The following is an 18,322-nucleotide window of genomic DNA, read 5'->3' as shown; positions in this document are numbered from 1 at the left end:
GTGTCGAACCTCGAAGGCATATTCCTGTAGGATGAGCGCCCACCGCATGAGCCGCTGGTTCTGGTTATACATCCTACTGAGGACAGTCAAAGGGTTATGGTCTGTATACACTATTGTAGGAGAACAACTGGAACCCACGTAAACGTGGAAATGCTGCAATGAAAGGAGTAGAGCCAACGTTTCCTTTTCGATGGTGGAATAGTGCAGTTGGTGTCGGTTGAACTTCTTAGAAAAATAACAGACCGGATGATCAATACCAGCTGAATCTTCCTGGATCAGCACACTTCCAGCGGCTATAGCGCTGGCATCAACTTCCAGCTTGAACGGCCTGGTCAGATCGGGTGCAGCCAGGACAGGAGCAGAGCACAGCAGCAGCTTGGCAGCCTCAAAAGAGGCTTGGCACTCCGAAGTCCATTCAAACTTCCTTTTGGGACTTAGCTGATCTGTGAGAGGAAGAACAACGGCAGAAAAGTTTCGACAAAACCCCCTATAGTATCCAACCATGCCCAGGAACCGTCTCAGTTCTCGGCGAGTAGAGGGAGGAGGAAACGACATCATAGCCTTCACCTTTTCATGCAGGACCTTTACTTTCCCCTGCCCAACTTCTTTACCTAAGTAAGTGACGGTAGCCTTAACAAAGTCACATTTGGCCAAGTTCAGGGTCAGGTTGGCCTGCACCAGACGATCAAATAACTGAGTGAGAGTGTTGAGGTGTTCTTCCCAGGTGTCTGTATAAACAACAATATCGTCGAGGTAAGCACTACAATGTGAGAGGCCAGAAGTAACAGTGTTAATTAACCTTTGGAAGGTGGCAGGTGCATTTTTCATGCCAAAGGGTAAGACAGTGTACTGTAAAAAAGGCATCTGGGGTAACAAAAGCTGACATAAGAGAAGCTTCTTCTGTTAAAGGTACCTGCCAATATCCCTTTAACAGGTCCAACTTAGTCACAAACTTGGAAGGTCCCACACTGTCAACGCAATCATCTATACGGGGTAGAGGATATGAGTCTGAGATGGTAACCACATTTAACTTCCTGTAATCGGTTATAAACCGAGCGGTTCCATCTGGTTTCCTCTCCACCAGACAGGGTGAGCTCCTGCTGGGAATAGCAAAGCCATTTTTCAATAAGTACTCCGTTTCTTCTTTCATAATCAGTCTTTTCTCGGGACTAGCACGGTACGGATGCTGTCTAATGGGCTTGGCTTCACTCACCTCAACATGATGTGCTAACACAGTGGTCTGAGTGGGCACATCAACAAACAGACTCTTCCTAGAGTGAATTAACTTCACCAAGTCTCCAGCCATTTCAGGTGATAAATGTGTTATCTGTCCTTCCAGTTCCTTAAGTGCCTCGAAGTTATTTAACCGAGGACTACAACTAGAGGGGAAGTCTTCTCCGACTTCACCAGCTTCCTGTGGTACCATAGGTTTGTTAGCAGCATCTGGTACTAAAACACAAGTTGTTACAGGTTTAGACAGAGGGGAACCATCCTCATAGCGCTTCAACATGTTAACATGACAAACCCTGCTTTTCTGTCTCCTGGCAGTGTGTGTAGCACATAATTTGTGTCCCCGAGCTTACTCAGGATCTCAAATGGTCCCTCAAATTTGGTGCTGAGAGCCGAATTGGACAAAGGAGTTAGAACCAGTACCTTGTCTCCAACTGCAAAGTTACGTCTGGTTGCCGTCTTATCATACTGAACCTTCATCTTCAGTTTAGCTTTGTCCAAGTGAGTTTTAGCAATAGAGTTTGCTTCCTTTAATCTTTTCTGGAAGAGTTGGACATACTCCCGCACTTTTCTGTCAGGCGGATCAGAAAAAAGAAATCTCTCTTTTAGAGCTTTCAGGGGACCACGAGGAGTGTGTCCAAACACAAGCTGGGCAGGACTAAAACCAAGAGAATCCTGCACAGCCTCACGAGCAGCAAACAACACAAAAGGCAATCCTTCTTCCCACGTTTTGCTTTTACTTAAGCAATACTTTGTCAGCATTGCCTTTAAAGTTTGGTGCCATCTTTCCAAAGCGCCTTGACTCTGAGGATGATACGCGGATGACATGACATGTGTGATTCCTAAGGTTTTTGTTACCTGTTTGAACAGTTTAGATTTGAAGTTTGTCCCTTGGTCGGTCTGTATTACCTTTGGTAACCCAAAGATGGAGAAGAAATGGGTTAGAGCTCTGATTATAGACCTGGTGGTGATGGAGTTCAGCGGTATGGCCTCCGGAAACCTTGTAGCTGAACACATAAGGGTTAACAAAAATCGCTTTCCTGTTCTAGAAGGAGGTAAAGGTCCCACACAGTCTAAGATGACATGGTCAAAAGGCGTACTCACTACAGGAATGGGCTGTAACGGGGCAGGAGGAATGGGCTGGTTCGGCTTTCCTGTCATCTGACAGACATGGCAACGCCGACAGAAGAGAGACACCTCTTTCTTCATCCCTGGCCAAAAGAAATGCTGCAACAACAGTTTATAAGTTTTGTTGACACCCAAATGGCCAGACCAGTCACTCTCGTGTGCCAAGGAGACCACATGTTCTCTGTAAGAGGATGGAACAATTATTTGTTTCACCAACCCCCATTCCATGCCCTCAGCCGCGGGCTGAGGCCAACAACGCACCAGCACATCATTATCTAATAAATAATGTGTTGTAGTTTTGTCTGTTTTATCTGAAGTGGTCACCTGTTCAAAATAAGGTTTCAGAGTAATATCACTCTTCTGTGCAGCAGAAAGGGTTTCTGCCGTAAGTGGAAAAGGTTCTCCTTGCTGAGGATCAGCATCAGCCTTTTCTCTCTGCTCTTCTGCGTCTGATGATGGAACAAATCCAAGTCCATCATGGGCTGTCTGTTCGGAGTCATCACTGAGGAGTCTCATCAGCACTGAGTCACTTAACTGGATGTCCGCATTATTCTGCGTTTGCGAACGGGTGACAGCACAAGCTGGGTAAAAATGTGAATCAGCAGCACAATTTACATGTTCGGCTTGAGGTTGAGGAACTACTTCTAGAAGAGGTAGCACTTTACCTCCAGCAACATCATTCCCCAACAACACATCAACCCCGTTTACCGGTAAATGGTCACAAATGGCAACATCAAAGCAGCCGCTAACGAGCTGGCATTCCAGGTGAACGCGGTGCACCTGGGCAGGCAGGGATTTCATTTCAATTCCCTGTAACAAAACAGCGTACCCGCGTGAACTACTGGCTGAAAATGGGAGTGTGCTGCTCAGTATTAACGTTTGAGACGCACCTGTGTCTCTCAAAATGCGAACGTTTTGCTTGTCTGCATCACCAGGAGTCAACGAGATCTCCCCCGAAAGAATAAAGGGTGCAAAACAAGCATCAGGCTCCCCGGCGGCGCACAAGGGGTTAACCACAGGCGACTTTTTAAGGAATGCAACTTCCTTAGGAGCTGCAGTGGGCTTCCCGTTCTTTTTCTGCAACATAAAACAATCCTTAAGAACGTGTCCCGTTCTGTGACAATAGTAACAGGTACGGGTTTCAGGATTTCCGTTTTGAGAGCTTCTTTTCATGGATTTCTTCATCAAAACGGGCTGAACGTCTTTTCTCTCATCTCTCCTCACAATCTCTCTGTGAGTGAGTGTGAATTCGTCCGCTAAAAGGGACACAGCTGATAAAGTGCTGACTTTTTGTTCGTTTAAGTAGGTTACCAGTCTCTCAGGCAGCTTACGTTTAAAATCCTCCAAAAGGATAAGCTCTCGGAGGTCACTCAAAGTTTTAATTTTTGTGGACGCACACCATTTATCAAACAGCATGCTTATTTCACGTGCAAATTCCACATGTGTTTGTCCAGCACTTTTCTTAGCTTGTCTGAATTTTTGACGATAAGCTTCTGGGATTAACTCATACGCTTGTAGTATAACAGTTTTCACTCGGTCATAGTCCAGACTATCTGTGACAGGGAGCGCAGACAGAACTTCTAAAGCTCTGCCGCTCAGCTTGCACTGGAGCAGCAGAGACCACACCCCGCGCGGCCACTGCAACGTCTCCGCAATTCTTTCAAAAGCTACAAAATAGCTGTCAACCTCGGTCTCTCTAAATGTAGGCATTAAGGAAATGCACTTACTAATGTCAAAGGCCGGGGTTGTGGCGGGTTGCGGAGCTTTGGTGGGCGTGATATGAAGTCCAGGGTTGGAAAGCTGGGCTTCCAGTTCCAATTTCCTTATTCTCACAGCTGTGTCAGCTTCAATCTCCATCCTCCGAACCTCCAGTTCCATCTGGAGTCTTTTAGCCTGGGCTCTCTCCTCTCTTTCCATGTCCAGACGTGCCAGCCACACCTGTAGTCGTGCGTCTCGAGATCCTTCCGTCGGCGAACCTGGGGAGGTCGGAACAGACTTTCGTACGGTTAGAGGAGTTTTTCCTGTCTCCATCGTCTCACCCTCATGATCCTCCGCAGCAGCAGGGACTTCAGGATCGTCACATTCATCAGGATCTGCAGGAGATCCTTCTGGTTCAGTCTTTGCACCAGACTCATTCTCAGTCTTTAAAATCCCCATGTCCTCCAAATGCTCCACAATGAGCAATTTCAAGTCTTTTTTCAGCACAGGGTTTGGGATGTCAAGAGCAAGGTTGACAGCTATCTGCAGAAGGTCAGCCTTGCGGCAACGCTCCAGCACCTCACGGGATGGAGCCTCCATAAATGTCTCCACACAAAACTGAGCCATGTTTAATCACAAAACAAAATGACACAACACAAAACAGCGTGGGTTTTGTGTCTTCACAAAACCAACAAAGAGCAAATGATAAAACTAGTCCAAACGTTTGGCACGGGCTTAACTGATCTAAAACAGGCTATAAACGTGTAATAAAACAGCTATAAATCAGTTCAGATCCCGGACGAGCCCCCATTTATGTTACACCCCTCTATGGGCTCAGCTAGGAAAGTGAGGGGAATAAACATAAGATGGACCAGTCTAACAAAAAGTGACCCTCGTTGGGGAGAAAAAGGCTTGTCCAAGCAAGACCAACCTCTAAGTTTCCTTTCAAGGATTTTATTACAAAAAGAAAGTACCAAAAGAAGGGCCAAAAACCCTTACCAAACTAAGGTTAAACGAATAACTGAAAATGTCCAGAGGACCAACCACTCTTAAAATTAATCTCCTTTAGTTAAAAAGGGAATGAAACAGCAAAAGGGGAAAATCCCACCCTTAAATTAACCAAGGTTTGTCTAACAGACAAAACCAAATGCTGAATTAACTTAGGTTACCCAAACAACAAAAATAGCTCAGAAAACTGAGACTTCAAATGGGGAATAATCCCCACCTGGTAATTTAAACCACAAGATGGTCTAGCAGACACACCAAAACCAAAATTACCGCTTAAATGCAACTATCCCAAAACACAAAAGGTTCTAAAGCTGCTTCTTTACAAAAAGCCAACAACAACCTGTTAACTGCCAACGGGGAGAGAACAAATGTTGCCTCTGCAACTCCAAACATTTCTCTCCCCTGATGAGCTCCAGCTGGCCGCTTTTGAAGGGCCGGCTGATGAGATAAAAAGTCCCAGCTGCTTGTGCCTGCCGCTCCGGCGCTCTCCATGGTGCTGGAGTAAGGACAACATCCCAGAGCGTAGCTGTCCGTGGTGCTGCGCTGCTGCACAGGGAACGGCGCGGGGCACACCTCTGGGCTTCAAAACGGCTGCGGCCGTAACAATGAACTAATTAACTCTAAACACCAGCAGGCTTCCTGAGGCTTTGAAAAACTCCCAGCCTGGTTCATTACTCAAAACCACAATCATGGGTAAGACTGCCAACCTGATTGCTGTCCAGAAGGCCATCATTGACACCCTCAAGCAAGAGGGTAAGACACAGAAAGAAATTTCTGAACGAATAGGCTGTTCCCAGAGTGCTGTATCAAGGCACCTCAGTGGGAAGTCTGTGGGAAGGAAAAAGTGTGGCAGAAAACGCTGCACAACAAGAAGAGGTGACCGGTCCCTGAGGAAGATTGTGGAGAAGGACCAATTCCAGACCTTGGGCGACCTGCGGAAGCAGTGGACTGAGTCTGGAGTAGAAACATCCAGAGTCACCGTGTACAGGCGTGTGCAGGAAATGGGCTACAGGTGCCGCATTCCCCAGGTCAGTCACTTTTGAATCAAAAACAGCGGCAGAAGCACCTGACCTGGGCTACAGAGAAGCAGCACTGGACTGTTGTTCAGTGGTCCAAAGTATTTTTTTCAGATGAAAGCAAATTTTGTATGTCATTCGGAAATCAAGGTGCCAGAGTCTGGAGGAAGTCTGGGCAGAGGGAAATGCCAAAAGTCTGAAATGCCTGAAGTCAAGTACCCACAGTCAGTGATGGTCTGGGGTGCCATGCCAGCTGCTGGTGTTGGTCCACTGTGTTTTATCAAGGGCAAAGTCAATGCAGCTAGCTATCAGGAGATTTTGGAGCACTTCATGCTCCCATCTGCTGAAAAGCTTTATGGAGTTGAAGAATTCATTTTTCAGCACGACCTGGCACCTGCTCACAGTGCCAAAACCACTGGTAAATGGTTTACTGACCATGGTAAATGTATGTATGTGTGTATATATATATATATATATATATATATATATATATATATATATATATATATATATATATATATGTGTATATAATATAATATATTATATACAATTTTGTGTTGGTCCATAAAAACTTAAAATTATAACCGAGGACTAGCTTCTAGATGATAGTTTAGGACAACAGTATACAAAACCCTACTATTACCTCCTATAGCAGATCCATTATATGAGATTATTTGTTGGGCCAAATTGTCATAAGGCTTTTGCCAGTGGGCCTCCCATTTCCATTTACTCCATCTCTTGTCTTTTCTTTATGCAATTCATAGAGATGTTGTAGCCTTCCAAGTGAAAATCATACAACTCAGCTGGTAGTTTAGAGTTAGTGTATTTATTTTTGTCTGTCAAGCCCCTGAGTTTTGTGGATATTCATTGTCAAAGTTGGCTTGAATTGTCTTGAAATGCCTCAGCACATTGTGCTCTCTACCGAGCAAATTACATGGCAGACAAGGCACATGGTTTTCCCTCAGCATTTTGTATGGGTACATATCAGCCCAGATGTCACTGAATTTCCCATTTTTTCTGTCATCCTTACGTCTCTTGTCTTTTGGGTGCGACTATTTTTCCAAAATAGTTCCAAAAAACTGCTGTTGTAATCTTTCCACCAGCAGCATAAGCAGCAGAGCTACATGCCTTAAAATGTCAACTTACAATCAAGTCGCAGCTATCAAACATATCAATTGCTAACATGTTTGTGGGCAATGGGCCAGTTCAAAATGAGTGATGGGCCAGTTCTGGCCCTTGCGCCTCCTGTTGAACAGGGCTGTCCTATAGTTTTTACACTTATAATAAAAGCTATTGCCCAGTTAACTGTATTTAGCCAAATAGTTATTTTTATCCTATTGCAATCACAAATTAGGTATCAAAACACTAATATTCACATGGCCACAAGAATATTAGCAAGAGGTTAATATCATGCATTTTCTTGGATGTTTGCCCGAGTCACGAGAATATGACACCACTTTAACATTGTTGGGTAGTTGGACTGTTGGTTATGGGCAAATAAAATGTTGTTTTGTCCAGTACCAGATCCAAGATGAACATGCCTGACCCCATTTGCAGGTGGATCACTGACTTCCTGATGAACAGGAAGCAACAAGTCAGGCTGGGAAAGAATTTCTCGGACCTGCGGACCATCATCACCAGTTGTGTTCTCTCCTCTCTGCTCTTCTTCCTGTACACCAACAGCTGCATCTGCGAGTCTGTCAAGCTTATCAAGTTTACAGTCGACACCACCGTCATCAGACTCATCTCTGACGGGGATGAGAATGAAGGTCAAACGGCTGGTGTCCTGGTGCAGCAACAACAACCTGGTGCTAAACACCCTGAAGACAGCAAAGGTTGTTGTAGACTTTAGGAAGCACACAGCCACCCTCCCCCCATTACCCTGTCTGACACTCCCATCACGATGGGCACCACCATCACCCAAGACCTCAAGTGGGAGCCCACATCACCTCCATCATAAAAAAGGCCCAGCAGAGGATGTACTTCCTGAGGCAGCAGAAGAAATTCAACCTGCCAGTACCGCAGTTCATCCTCACCTCCTCAATCACCATGTGGAGCCACTGCCAGGGACAAGAAGAAGCTGCCGCATGTTGTACGGTCTGCTGAGAAGGTCATTGGCTGCAAACTCCCTCCATACAGGACTTGTACACCTCCAGGACATTGAGGAATGCAGGTCGGATAAGAGATGTCTGTTTGACTCGCTCCCATCTGACAGGAGGTTCTGATTTGGACCACAACCTCTCGCCACAAGAACAATTTCTTCCCCTCTGCTGTTGGACTCATGAATGACAATCCTGGGGCTGCCCACTCCATTCCTGTTTCAGTCACATGACCCAGTGTTGTGTTTGCACCTGAACTGTTCCGTGCTGATCAGTACCTACACTGGCTTGTATATAGTAGCCTTTTCTCTAATTATTGCCCCATTGCTATTATTTATCAGGATTATATTCTTACTTCCTACATTTACTTATCTCTTATTTTTTTCTTTCTCTTTACACCAAGTACCGCAGCAATTTCCTAATGTTGTGATTTCTCACACGTATGGCAATAAAACATTCTGATACGGCAATTATACAGATTATGTATCAAACACATTCAGTTAAATTCCTATCAGAGCCCAGTGAGCTCTGACCTTAATAATCTGAAATGTTTAGATAGTTTAAATAAATTCCAAATCCAAATCCAAATTCCAATTAGTGTGCTTTAGAGGTTTTGGTCTGAATTACAGATCTCACTGTTTTCCTCTCTCTTTCTCTCGTTGAGTCCATGATGCATTCCTCAGCTTCTCGCGAACATCTTGCACTTGGATGCATCTTGACGATGACCGCTGAAGGAGCAGATTTAAGGCTGGGGTGTAGAGACTTGCATTTTGCTGATAATTATTGTTTTTTTTTTTTTGTTTGAACTGTCAAACTTCAACGCTCAGCTGAAAAAAACCTTGACAAATCAAGAGAAAACCAATATTGGAGAATGCTGTGATAAACCTTCACGCGTTTCTTACCATCCCGAAATTTCAATGCATAAATTAAAAACTGTAAACTGGAATTACTGCTTATGATCATAACCAAGCACATTATCACTAATGGAAATTTTATGAGCCCATTTATATGTGGCCAGTACTTGAAGGCTTTTCTTACCAACTACAATCTGAATAGACCCTAATGGGCCAGTCCACCTCTCATATAAAATACCATCACAGAGTGGTTGATAGCATCCCTACAACCAGGCGTTTGTTCCTGTTCTCCAGCGGTAACACCCACGTTCTAAACAGCATACATTTTCCAACCAGAATACAGAAACAGCAAAGAAAACCTGCTGCTTTTGATGTTGAGCTCAATCTCAGGGGACACCTGTGCTTCCCTTCACTTTATTCCTCCAACCAGATGGAAGACGTATCACAAAAGTATCTGACTCAACAAATATGTCTTCATCTCCCCGCACAGTTGTGTAGGGAGTCTGGGGAAATGAGTGTGTTTTTCATGAGTGTAAAATGGATAGGTATTTGAACACAGCATCTGATGACAAGCGAGTGTTTGGCTTTCTGGTACGTTGTACGGGAAATAAAGGGAGAATGAAGGAGAAAAGCACCCAGACGGGGAGAAGATGAGGGAGAGAAAAGGCCTGGAAGAGATAAGCAGAGCAATCCGTCAGGACCAGAGCAGAAAAACCGCAGCCCGGCTCATCCGTGGAGGAAAAGAAAAGGTGTAAAGGGAGAGTGAAGGAGGTCAGAGAACGAGAACACAGGTGATAGTATTATGCTGCCTGTGTCACACACAGATAAAGGCTCCTCTGCCGCCTGGCTGTCATCTGCATTGCACACTATATCCCCTTTATTCACAATATCACCTTTCTCTATTTTGCTTCATCTGCCACCCTGGTGAAGCAACTCCCAACGTGCTTCACTTTTTCTCTCCCCATCACACAGCTGCCAGCAGTACTGCATATATCATTCCTTATCATTCTCTCTTCTGCTCGCTATATTCTACTCTAAAGAAAACTCTCTCTCACACACACACACGCCACTGCCCTTTATTCCTCGCTCACACACTTAATGTATCCCTGTTACTTTATTTTCCAAACAGATTTTTTTCTCCTTATGTGCCTTCTCCTTATCCAGCATGGGTGCTATATCAGTATGTTAATCTCTTATAACGTTTTAAGTGCAGCACTGTCATGATTTCATGTTCAGCCCGTTTACTAGAGTCTGTCTGCCCCAACGCTGGATCACAGTCATCCTAACAAAATGAAACAAGTCCAAACTCAAGTCTGGTGAACATGTTGGGTCTAAACAAAAGGTCAGATTTTGGAGCTGGGTGTGATTTATTAAAGGTATTTTCACTACACATGTACAATAAGATTGAAAGCAACACCTTCTGCAGTGCAAAATGTGTATTTAAATAAAAAAGCATATATTGTACAAGAATTTAGGGTTAGATGCACAATTTGCAGGTCGGCAAGAATAAATGAGACTTTATTCAGGGTCAGGTACACCAAGTTATTTGTTGCACATTGTTGAATATTGCACTGTAACAATAATAATCATATTTTAAAGAAGAAATTTGTTTTACTCCCACTTTTCTTTCTGGTTTCCCTCAATCTCGGTTCACACTGTGCATTGTTTAGCTGTTACAAAGGTCTGCTTAATGTCTCACTGGGAGGACTGTAGAGGATGACACTGTACAATCCAAAATCTCAATAAGTGAAACTGCTCAATGTCTCGCCCTAGCAGGACGTGTTAAAGTCAATAATGTCCTCGCCTAAAAGTACAAGCCACTAAAAGCCGGCAGATGCCCATGATAACAAGGATGAAAAAGAGAAAGTGCCAGCGTTAACACCTCTTTTATTAGTCTGTGAACCAAACGTCAAAAGGAGTGGTTCACACATTTCTGCATGTAGCCGCCACTTTTGCTAATGTAGCTAACTCTACTCTCGAACTGCACTTTCGTCCCAGTTTTAGCATGACTCTCTGGGTGTATTTTCATTGGTTGATTGCAGATGGGAGTCGCAGGTATTTTGACAATTCTTAAAGACTGTTGGAGGCTGAGTTTGGTCGTGAGAGTGCTCAATAATCTGTCGGTGGGCCAGTCACGCTGGACGGTCATAGAGAGAGTTTTGTGCACAGTGTGGCCTGGCTGAGATAGGGTGAGACGCTTGATCATCCAGGAGGGGCCCAGAGTAGATTGGCTGCACCACCACATCAAGAGAAGCCAGTTGAAGTGGCTCGGGGATGTGGCTAGGATGCCTCCTGATGTTGGAAGTCAGATTCCAAACGTATTTTTGGGCTCATGAATTCAAAAAAGAAGAAATGTCACCTTTCCCCATAGCAGCCCCAACCATATACCCTCTGCTTAAATAACCATCACTCTCAGATCCACATTCTACTCACCACCTCTAAAAGCTTCCTAACATATTACAAAGTGTCATAAATACCCCCAGTTCAACTCAAGTCATATGGATGCGTAACACTCTTCTTTTGTGTCTGCCCCACCTGCACATGCAAACTTCAGCCACTAAAGCATGAAGCAACAGGGTTTAGTTCATTTCTCACCTTGGCCGGTTGGATCAATGGCAGTGTGCCTCTTCCAAATCCCTCCCACAAACAGAGCTGAATAAACAAACATCAAGCATTTACACAGGCGCTGATAATCCTCTAATCCATACAACCTGCTTTCTAATCAACACACACACACACTCTCATGCATGCATGCAGGAGTGAATGTGTACATGGATACTGTTTGCACTTTGAGGAACATGGGGAAAGGAAGTGCACACTTCTACACACCGATAATTGCATGCACTTGTACAAACACACACACACACACACACACACACACACACACACACACACACACACACACACATGCACAACAAGCGCTATCAGTGACTTTCTCCTATTATCCCTTCTGACCTCTTCAGAGGGGTATGGCTGATAGTCTCATAGAGGTTGATAACAGACAGAAGGGTTAATAGGGATTAATGGACTGTACACACGCATTTATGGACACACAAACACACAAGACTGAGAATATTTCAAAGCTGATTAGTTTACTGCTTTATATCTTCTTGAGTTGCGTGTGTGTGCATGTGCATGCACGTGTGTGAGTGTGTGTGTGTGTAAGTACATCTTTGTGGATTTGATTATTCAGGAGAATGTGTAGCTGTCTTCTACGGAGTGTTTCCGCTGCTTGATGAGATAATTGAAGCGTGAAAAAGCCGTATAGAGTTTGTCAAACCTCTTATTAATCTGAGCTCCACGGACACAACGAGCAAAGAGCTTCATGTCGCACATATCAGAGATTTTATCACTGGAACAAAAAAATAACTTGCTTTATTTCTTTAATTAGTTTGTCAGTTTACTGACCTGTTTAGAGAGCTAAAGACCCTGCATCTCGTAGTCAAGTACTTTTCACCTTTTTTAATTCCAGATTTTCCTCTGCTGAGAAATATGATTCTGTTCAGGCAGGGTGTTGTATTTGATCTGATAAATGTGCTGTTGGAATTAGTAACTTTCAACTTAATATATTTTTTTTATTTCTTTAAATCTCTAAGTAAAGTTTAAGTGTGTTGGTAGTTTTTGCATTTACACTTAAACATGTATGTTTTGTGAATTTGTTGATAATTATTTATGAAAAGCTGCCGTTTGGTCATCAATAAATTGCCCGTGTCAATCGTTTGCTGTTCTGAACAAATAGTTGTGTTTAAAATTTTGAGATTAGACTATAATAAAGTGTTTTTAATAAGAGCTCTGATGCAGTTTTTACACTGCCTCTCCAGTTATCAAAGCTTTTTTTCTCAGTTGAGAAACAAATATAGAAACTGAAAAAGAGAAAAAAAGAAGCTGTGTAGGTTTATGGTATTAAACTCTTTTGGGATTTTCTCACTGTATGGAACTTTTTCATATTTTAAAATAATTTTCTTGAGCCATTATGTGCTAAAAGGATCCTTTGCAAGGTTAATGAGTGGCCACCACAGCCCCTATTGCCCCCTGTAGCCAGAATATTCCACTTGCAACTTGAGAGTTGCCGGTCCAATCTGTTGAATTTGGGCCCAATCCCAACACTCGCACTTCCACACTAGTGCCCTTTACTTGTGTGATCCCAGCCAGGGGTGCGACTGTGTAGGGTGTCCTCATTCTCAACTGTGGAAGCTGATCACGCCCCTTTTGCACCCTTGATCCACTCAAGTCAGCATCGATCCGGACTTGGGCGAAGTGTATTACCCACAATCCATTGCTACGGGAGAAAAGGCTCAAGTGCCTTTTCTGAAAAATGAATTTTAAAATGAAAGTATTCATTTTAGAATGATTAATTGGTGCTCTGAAGGGTTTAAACTAAGCAACAATGAATGTAAATTAATAAGTTGTTTGTTTGTTAGAAAAATGTTAATAAAGGTTTTCTTAAAAAGTAGCACAGCGGCCAGCATCCTAGCATGTGTTGTGGTCGATGGCGCAATACTCCCTGTCCGAATTTGGCAATTATTTGGACACTTGTGCACCACACACTTGAAGACTTACTGCCCACTTCCTCCAAGTGCACCTCACAGATGACCGTAGTGCAAGTAATGGGACTGGGCCTTAGAAAAGTAATGAGCTGACATACCTGGCACAGCAGTCTGCTTCCGGCACATTTCCTGCATGTTTTAGATCATGAACACAGCTGATTTGTTTAATGTAGTGATGAATCACTCATGTAGACACTAAGCAAGGCTGGGGAGACATTTCAGCTGTTAAATTATGGTGTTAAAAAGATAAATGCACAATGAGGAGATGCATTTTGCTCTTAGATTTACAAATGGACACTAGGGGGTGCTAAAATCAAGTCAAAACTGCCTAGTTTCCCTTTAAAACAACGTTGTATTTTACATTGTTGTGAACGTATTATTCATATCCTTTGTTTTTGCTCTGCTTTTAATTTATTCTGTCCTTCACTTCAACTTCTTTTCACTAACAGAGTCCTTTTCCTTCCAATATCCCCTTTCTCTCCAGGTGCGATGGACAAAGACAGCAGGCAGCGCTTCAGACAAGTTCCAGGAAACATCCATCTACAACGAGACGCTGCGCATCGATGGCATCCAGAGAGTGCAGGGGGGCCGCTACTACTGCAAAGCTGACAACGGGGTGGGGGTGGCTGCCATCAAGTCCATCCGCGTAGATGTGCAGTGTAAGTAGGGAGGGAGAAATAGGAGGGAAAAAACTCCTTCCACTTTTAGGCCACAGCTGACTTTCACTGCAGCCATTCCCACAGTCAGAAAAGGCCAAGATGGGGGCAGATGGAAAGATTGCAAAAGGAAAGATGAAAGGCTGATTGGATAGATGATGAGATTTCAGGTGGGAATGGCTTCCAAGAGTATCTGATGAATTATGGTGGAGAGGATGAAAAACATGCTAGGAGGATTAGGATGAAGGAGGGTGGATCATACCAAACTCCATCATGGAAAGGTACAGATAAAGTGCAGGAAATTAAAGAAAATCGATCAAAGTTCGACAGAAGCACAAACTTACTTGTAACACATTTCACTCCACCAATGAGGATCTAAAGAAATAAAGAAGCTTTTGTCAGATACTCTTGGGGGGAAAAGTGAAACCTGTGGATTTTCTTGAGTTGAATAGTTTTTCCAGGTGGCACGGGCTCCCTAACTCACTGTTTCTTAACTACTTCCTGTCATAATTTACTCTCAAAGGGGGATAATTATAGCCACAAAACTGTTTTATGTTTTTTGGCTTCATCTAAGAAATTTTCAGTGATGCTTAACAGAATCACTTCCTGTGAGTTGAGACTCCCAGCCTTAATATGTAAATCACAAATCGGCTGATAATTAACAGATTTAGTCGCCTTTTCAGGCCCTCTGTGAGCTGCCTTTATGGTCCGGGGCACTACAGCGGCCAACTTGTTTACAAAACAAAAGGCTACCAGATTATATTAAGAGGCTCTTTTATCTTGGACAGGCACCAGTGATTGTTTTTTTCCAGATAGCTGCTCCACTCAAGAGCTTCATCCTACAACAATGTCAGTGTGTGATGCTGTGGAGTTACTGAGATATTTGCCACAGCTTTACAATCACCTACAACCAAAAGAAGAGACACTGGTGGGGGAAAGAGAAGTGATGTGCACGATTGGTTCTCAAGCGTTAGCATGGATCCTTTGTGTTAAACAGTGTTAGTGAATGGTGCTTCCATCCTAAAAGTGACCTTTCTCCAAATCTAACTGCTCAGCACGTAGCAGATGTGAGGAAACATTGTGTTGTAAGGGTCCCGTGCTGCTGCTTGTTTCACTGCCCCACTGTCCCTGTGAGTCAGGGGTCAGGTCAAGGCCAAAGGTCGGTGCACTTACAAGTACAAACACCCCGCAGCAAAATGAGCTTGAACTTAATCCTAAAATCCTCCCTTCTGCTTTTAAAGTAAAAGGTTCTTTTACTGGTTTAATCATGTTAATGGTGGATTTATAGAAGAAAATCTGATTTATCAAGGGCCCTGTAACATTTAACATCAATTACTTGCTTTTCACTGTTAAACTCATTTTACTGGCTTTGTGTAAAGAGCAGCACTTTGACCCACCTCCTCCAGGATCAGACTGTTTCACATATGCACAACGGGAATGCAAACACACACATGCACACACAAACACACGGACACCATGCTTGTCCCTCTGAGATTCATCACTTAGCCTCTACCCAGCCTCAGCCTCTTAATAAGCCTCTCCCTCCTTTCTTCATCCGCCTCCGTTTTTGCTGATAGTGTTAGTTCTCCCCAGGCATTAGCTTGGCCCCTGCTGGGGAGCTGGTAATTGCAGGGGGCCTGGGTAGTAAACAGGTTGCATTGTGAGTGTAGTTGTGACGGGGTCCTGTGAAGCTAACCAGCTCTGACGGTCGATGCTTGTCCAATTCCCTTCCTCCCATGCTGCGTTGAACCCAGTGGCGGTCATCCAGCCTTGCTACACAGAGCGTCTTTCAGTGCTGGAACGATGTAACAATTAGCCCAGACTACCACAGAAAAGGCACAAAATAAGAAAGAGAGATGAACCTAGATGCGCGAACTGAAGAAACATAACAAAGTAGACTGGGAAAAAAATGCAGAAAAGCAACACGAGTGCTTAGAGTTGATGACCAAGGTCCCTGAAGGTCAACAAGAAAGACAAGACAATTTATATGCTAAACTACACACCCAACAATTCTTTTTAGTAATGAGGTGAGCCGTTTTGCACCTGAACAGCAAACTTGGTCAAGTTAGTACAGTGAGTCAGCATCTCACTGGGCTGTGATTGGGAGAAAATACACAAGTTTGGAAAGGCTCTGAAACAATACTTGTAACACTTGGCAGCATATATTTTTTTGTTTGACTGTAATGTAATTTAGTCGGAGTGTGTTGTGTCTGTCTGTTTGAAATTGACCTCAGAGGACTTGTTCATATTTATTCTGAGTGTGAATATTTTCAACCCCATCGCCTGCAATAGTTGCAGAAAATAAACAGGAAAATGGTCAGATAAAAAAAAAATCTCAAACTTATCTGCATCGATGGCCTCGCTCACCTTAACTTGCGACAGCGGAAGGCTGTGCTGATTTGAAACCAGGAGAGAGCAGAGAGCATTTTGGCTAGTAGAAGCTAACTGTTAGCATTAGCAACTCCTCAACATAATGGCACATGTTCAGATTTGAGTCATTTGTGGAGATAAAACATCAACGTTACATTATTTACCCAAGAAAGAAGAGCAAGAAAAAAAGTGGCGGAAGAGTTGTATTGCTGTTAACCAATCAGGGGAGATTAATTTGCAAGCCATGAATATTAATGAGTACGAATTTTAATCCTGCCGTATTCCACCCCCACTCCTCTGACAGTTCTACTTCCTGAAAATGGAGCATGAGAGCTTTTCCAGAGAAAGTGACTCACAAGGCTTTCATATTATAGACCTCTGCAAAATAATTGAAAAAGTGAAAGATGATTCTGTAACCCCTTTGAGTTTATTTATAATTATTATTTTTTTTTTTTTTTGCATTTTCAAAACTCAATCTACTCACCAAATAAGCCATGTGGCTCCCAGGAGGAAATTAAAGTCCCTTGCAACGTTTTTATGACTCTCAGTATTTTTTTGTTAGCAATAGGGTTTACTACAGTAGCTACAAATAAATAGTGACGTAACATCACAAAGCACTCTGGGATGCAGGGTCATACAAGCAAGCAGGCATTTACTATAGTATCCTATGGGTCTGAGTTGCTCCAATCTTGCTGAAGTGGGATTTTTTTTGTCTCCTAAAGATTTTCAAACAGCAAGAAACTGAGCTCTGCAGCTGGGGGAGGTGCTAATCGCACTCTAGATACTCAGTTCGGATGTCGGAGGGGACTTTTTATCCCTTTTCAAAAGCTGGGTAACGTCTGCGACCACAGCTGGAAAGACAAAGTGATGGTAGTTTTTTATGTGGAAGAGCAGATTTAAACTGTGTGGATCAGATCAAGAAAAGCACGCACATTTGTTCCTTATATTTTCCCTGAGGGTAAGGTCCTATATCAGAGATTGACCAGCCAGTCCTAGTGATGCCCCAGGAGAGACAGCAGTGTAAGTGAAGGAGGGTTATCCAGGAATCGGCTATTAGGAGCCTAAGGCACGCCAGTGGCGGCTCCAGAAATGTTTTGCTGCAGGTGCTATGAAGGAGCTAGTCTTTTTATTGAGGGTGTTATGAAGGAAGTGGTCATGGGTACCTATTGTTCTCTAAAACACCTTCAACACTAGCAGATACACATGCGTGCACAACACCTCAACAACACCTGAAGCAATCATTAATATACATCATAAACATATGAACAATCACTGACTTTTCCATGAAATCATAAACACTTACAGCCACACATAAAACCATCTATAGTGCCAGGTTAGCTAACGTTATTGTTAGCATTTCCAGCTGCAAAACCCCCGACTGCTGCAGCGGTTGATGGTTGACTCTCTTCATCCAGATCCGTAGGTTTTTGTTGGTCTGAGATCACTTCCAAAGTTCATTCGTTTCTGACTGAACCCGTGGAAATGTGGGCAACAAAAACCGATCCATTTTACCACTAGCTCCACCTTTCACTCGTTCGCAGGTGGAACACCCATCATTAGTTTACGATTAAATTGCAGTACAACACATGTGTGATCCAGGGCGTAAGGCAAAGCAGACCAGAAAATAGCTCTTTTAGCCCCATTGACTTTCATTCATTTTTTTCGTTCTTCCGGGGACCCATGAGCCGACCGGAAAGGGAGGAGACTTAGGCTACC

The 18,322-nt window shown here is 43.5% G+C and overlaps 2 protein-coding genes across 5 annotated transcripts in view; one reads left to right on the top strand and one right to left on the bottom strand.

Moving 5' to 3' along the window:
- Positions 1-18,322, top strand: part of LOC107381286 (MAM domain-containing glycosylphosphatidylinositol anchor protein 1) — a 341,592-nt gene that overhangs the window by 123,784 nt on the left and 199,486 nt on the right. For all 4 annotated transcript variants that reach the window (XM_070554534.1, XM_070554533.1, XM_054732169.2 and 1 more), the window contains one exon: positions 14,065-14,239. In XM_070554534.1, coding sequence (XP_070410635.1) covers positions 14,065-14,239 — 175 coding nt within the window. The remainder of the gene's footprint in view (positions 1-14,064; positions 14,240-18,322) is intronic.
- Positions 1,988-4,275, bottom strand: LOC139071683 (uncharacterized). The gene is made up of 2 exons (XM_070554532.1): positions 2,335-4,275; positions 1,988-2,237 (listed from the first exon to the last, which is right to left on the bottom strand). The coding sequence occupies exons 1-2, from the start codon at positions 4,273-4,275 to the stop codon at positions 2,208-2,210; spliced, it is 1,971 nt and encodes a 656-aa protein (XP_070410633.1). The 3' UTR covers positions 1,988-2,207.

Source organism: Nothobranchius furzeri, chromosome 9 (assembly GCF_043380555.1).
Source record: "Nothobranchius furzeri strain GRZ-AD chromosome 9, NfurGRZ-RIMD1, whole genome shotgun sequence".
In the NCBI taxonomy this organism is placed as follows: domain Eukaryota; kingdom Metazoa; phylum Chordata; class Actinopteri; order Cyprinodontiformes; family Nothobranchiidae; genus Nothobranchius; species Nothobranchius furzeri.
The sequence above is the reverse complement of the archived record's forward strand: the minus strand, read 5'-3'. Positions and strand labels throughout refer to the sequence as shown.

What these genes read in the sequence shown, in the direction of transcription:
- LOC139071683 (XM_070554532.1), bottom strand. Translation starts at nt 4,275, where the DNA reads ATGGAAAGAGAGGAGAGAGCCCAGGCTAAAAGACTCCAGATGGAACTG. An exon ending in CGTTACAGCCCATTCCTGTA is followed by an intron (nt 2,238 to 2,334) that starts GTGAGTACGCCT and finishes TTATGTGTTCAG; the next exon opens with CTACAAGGTTTCCGGAGGCC.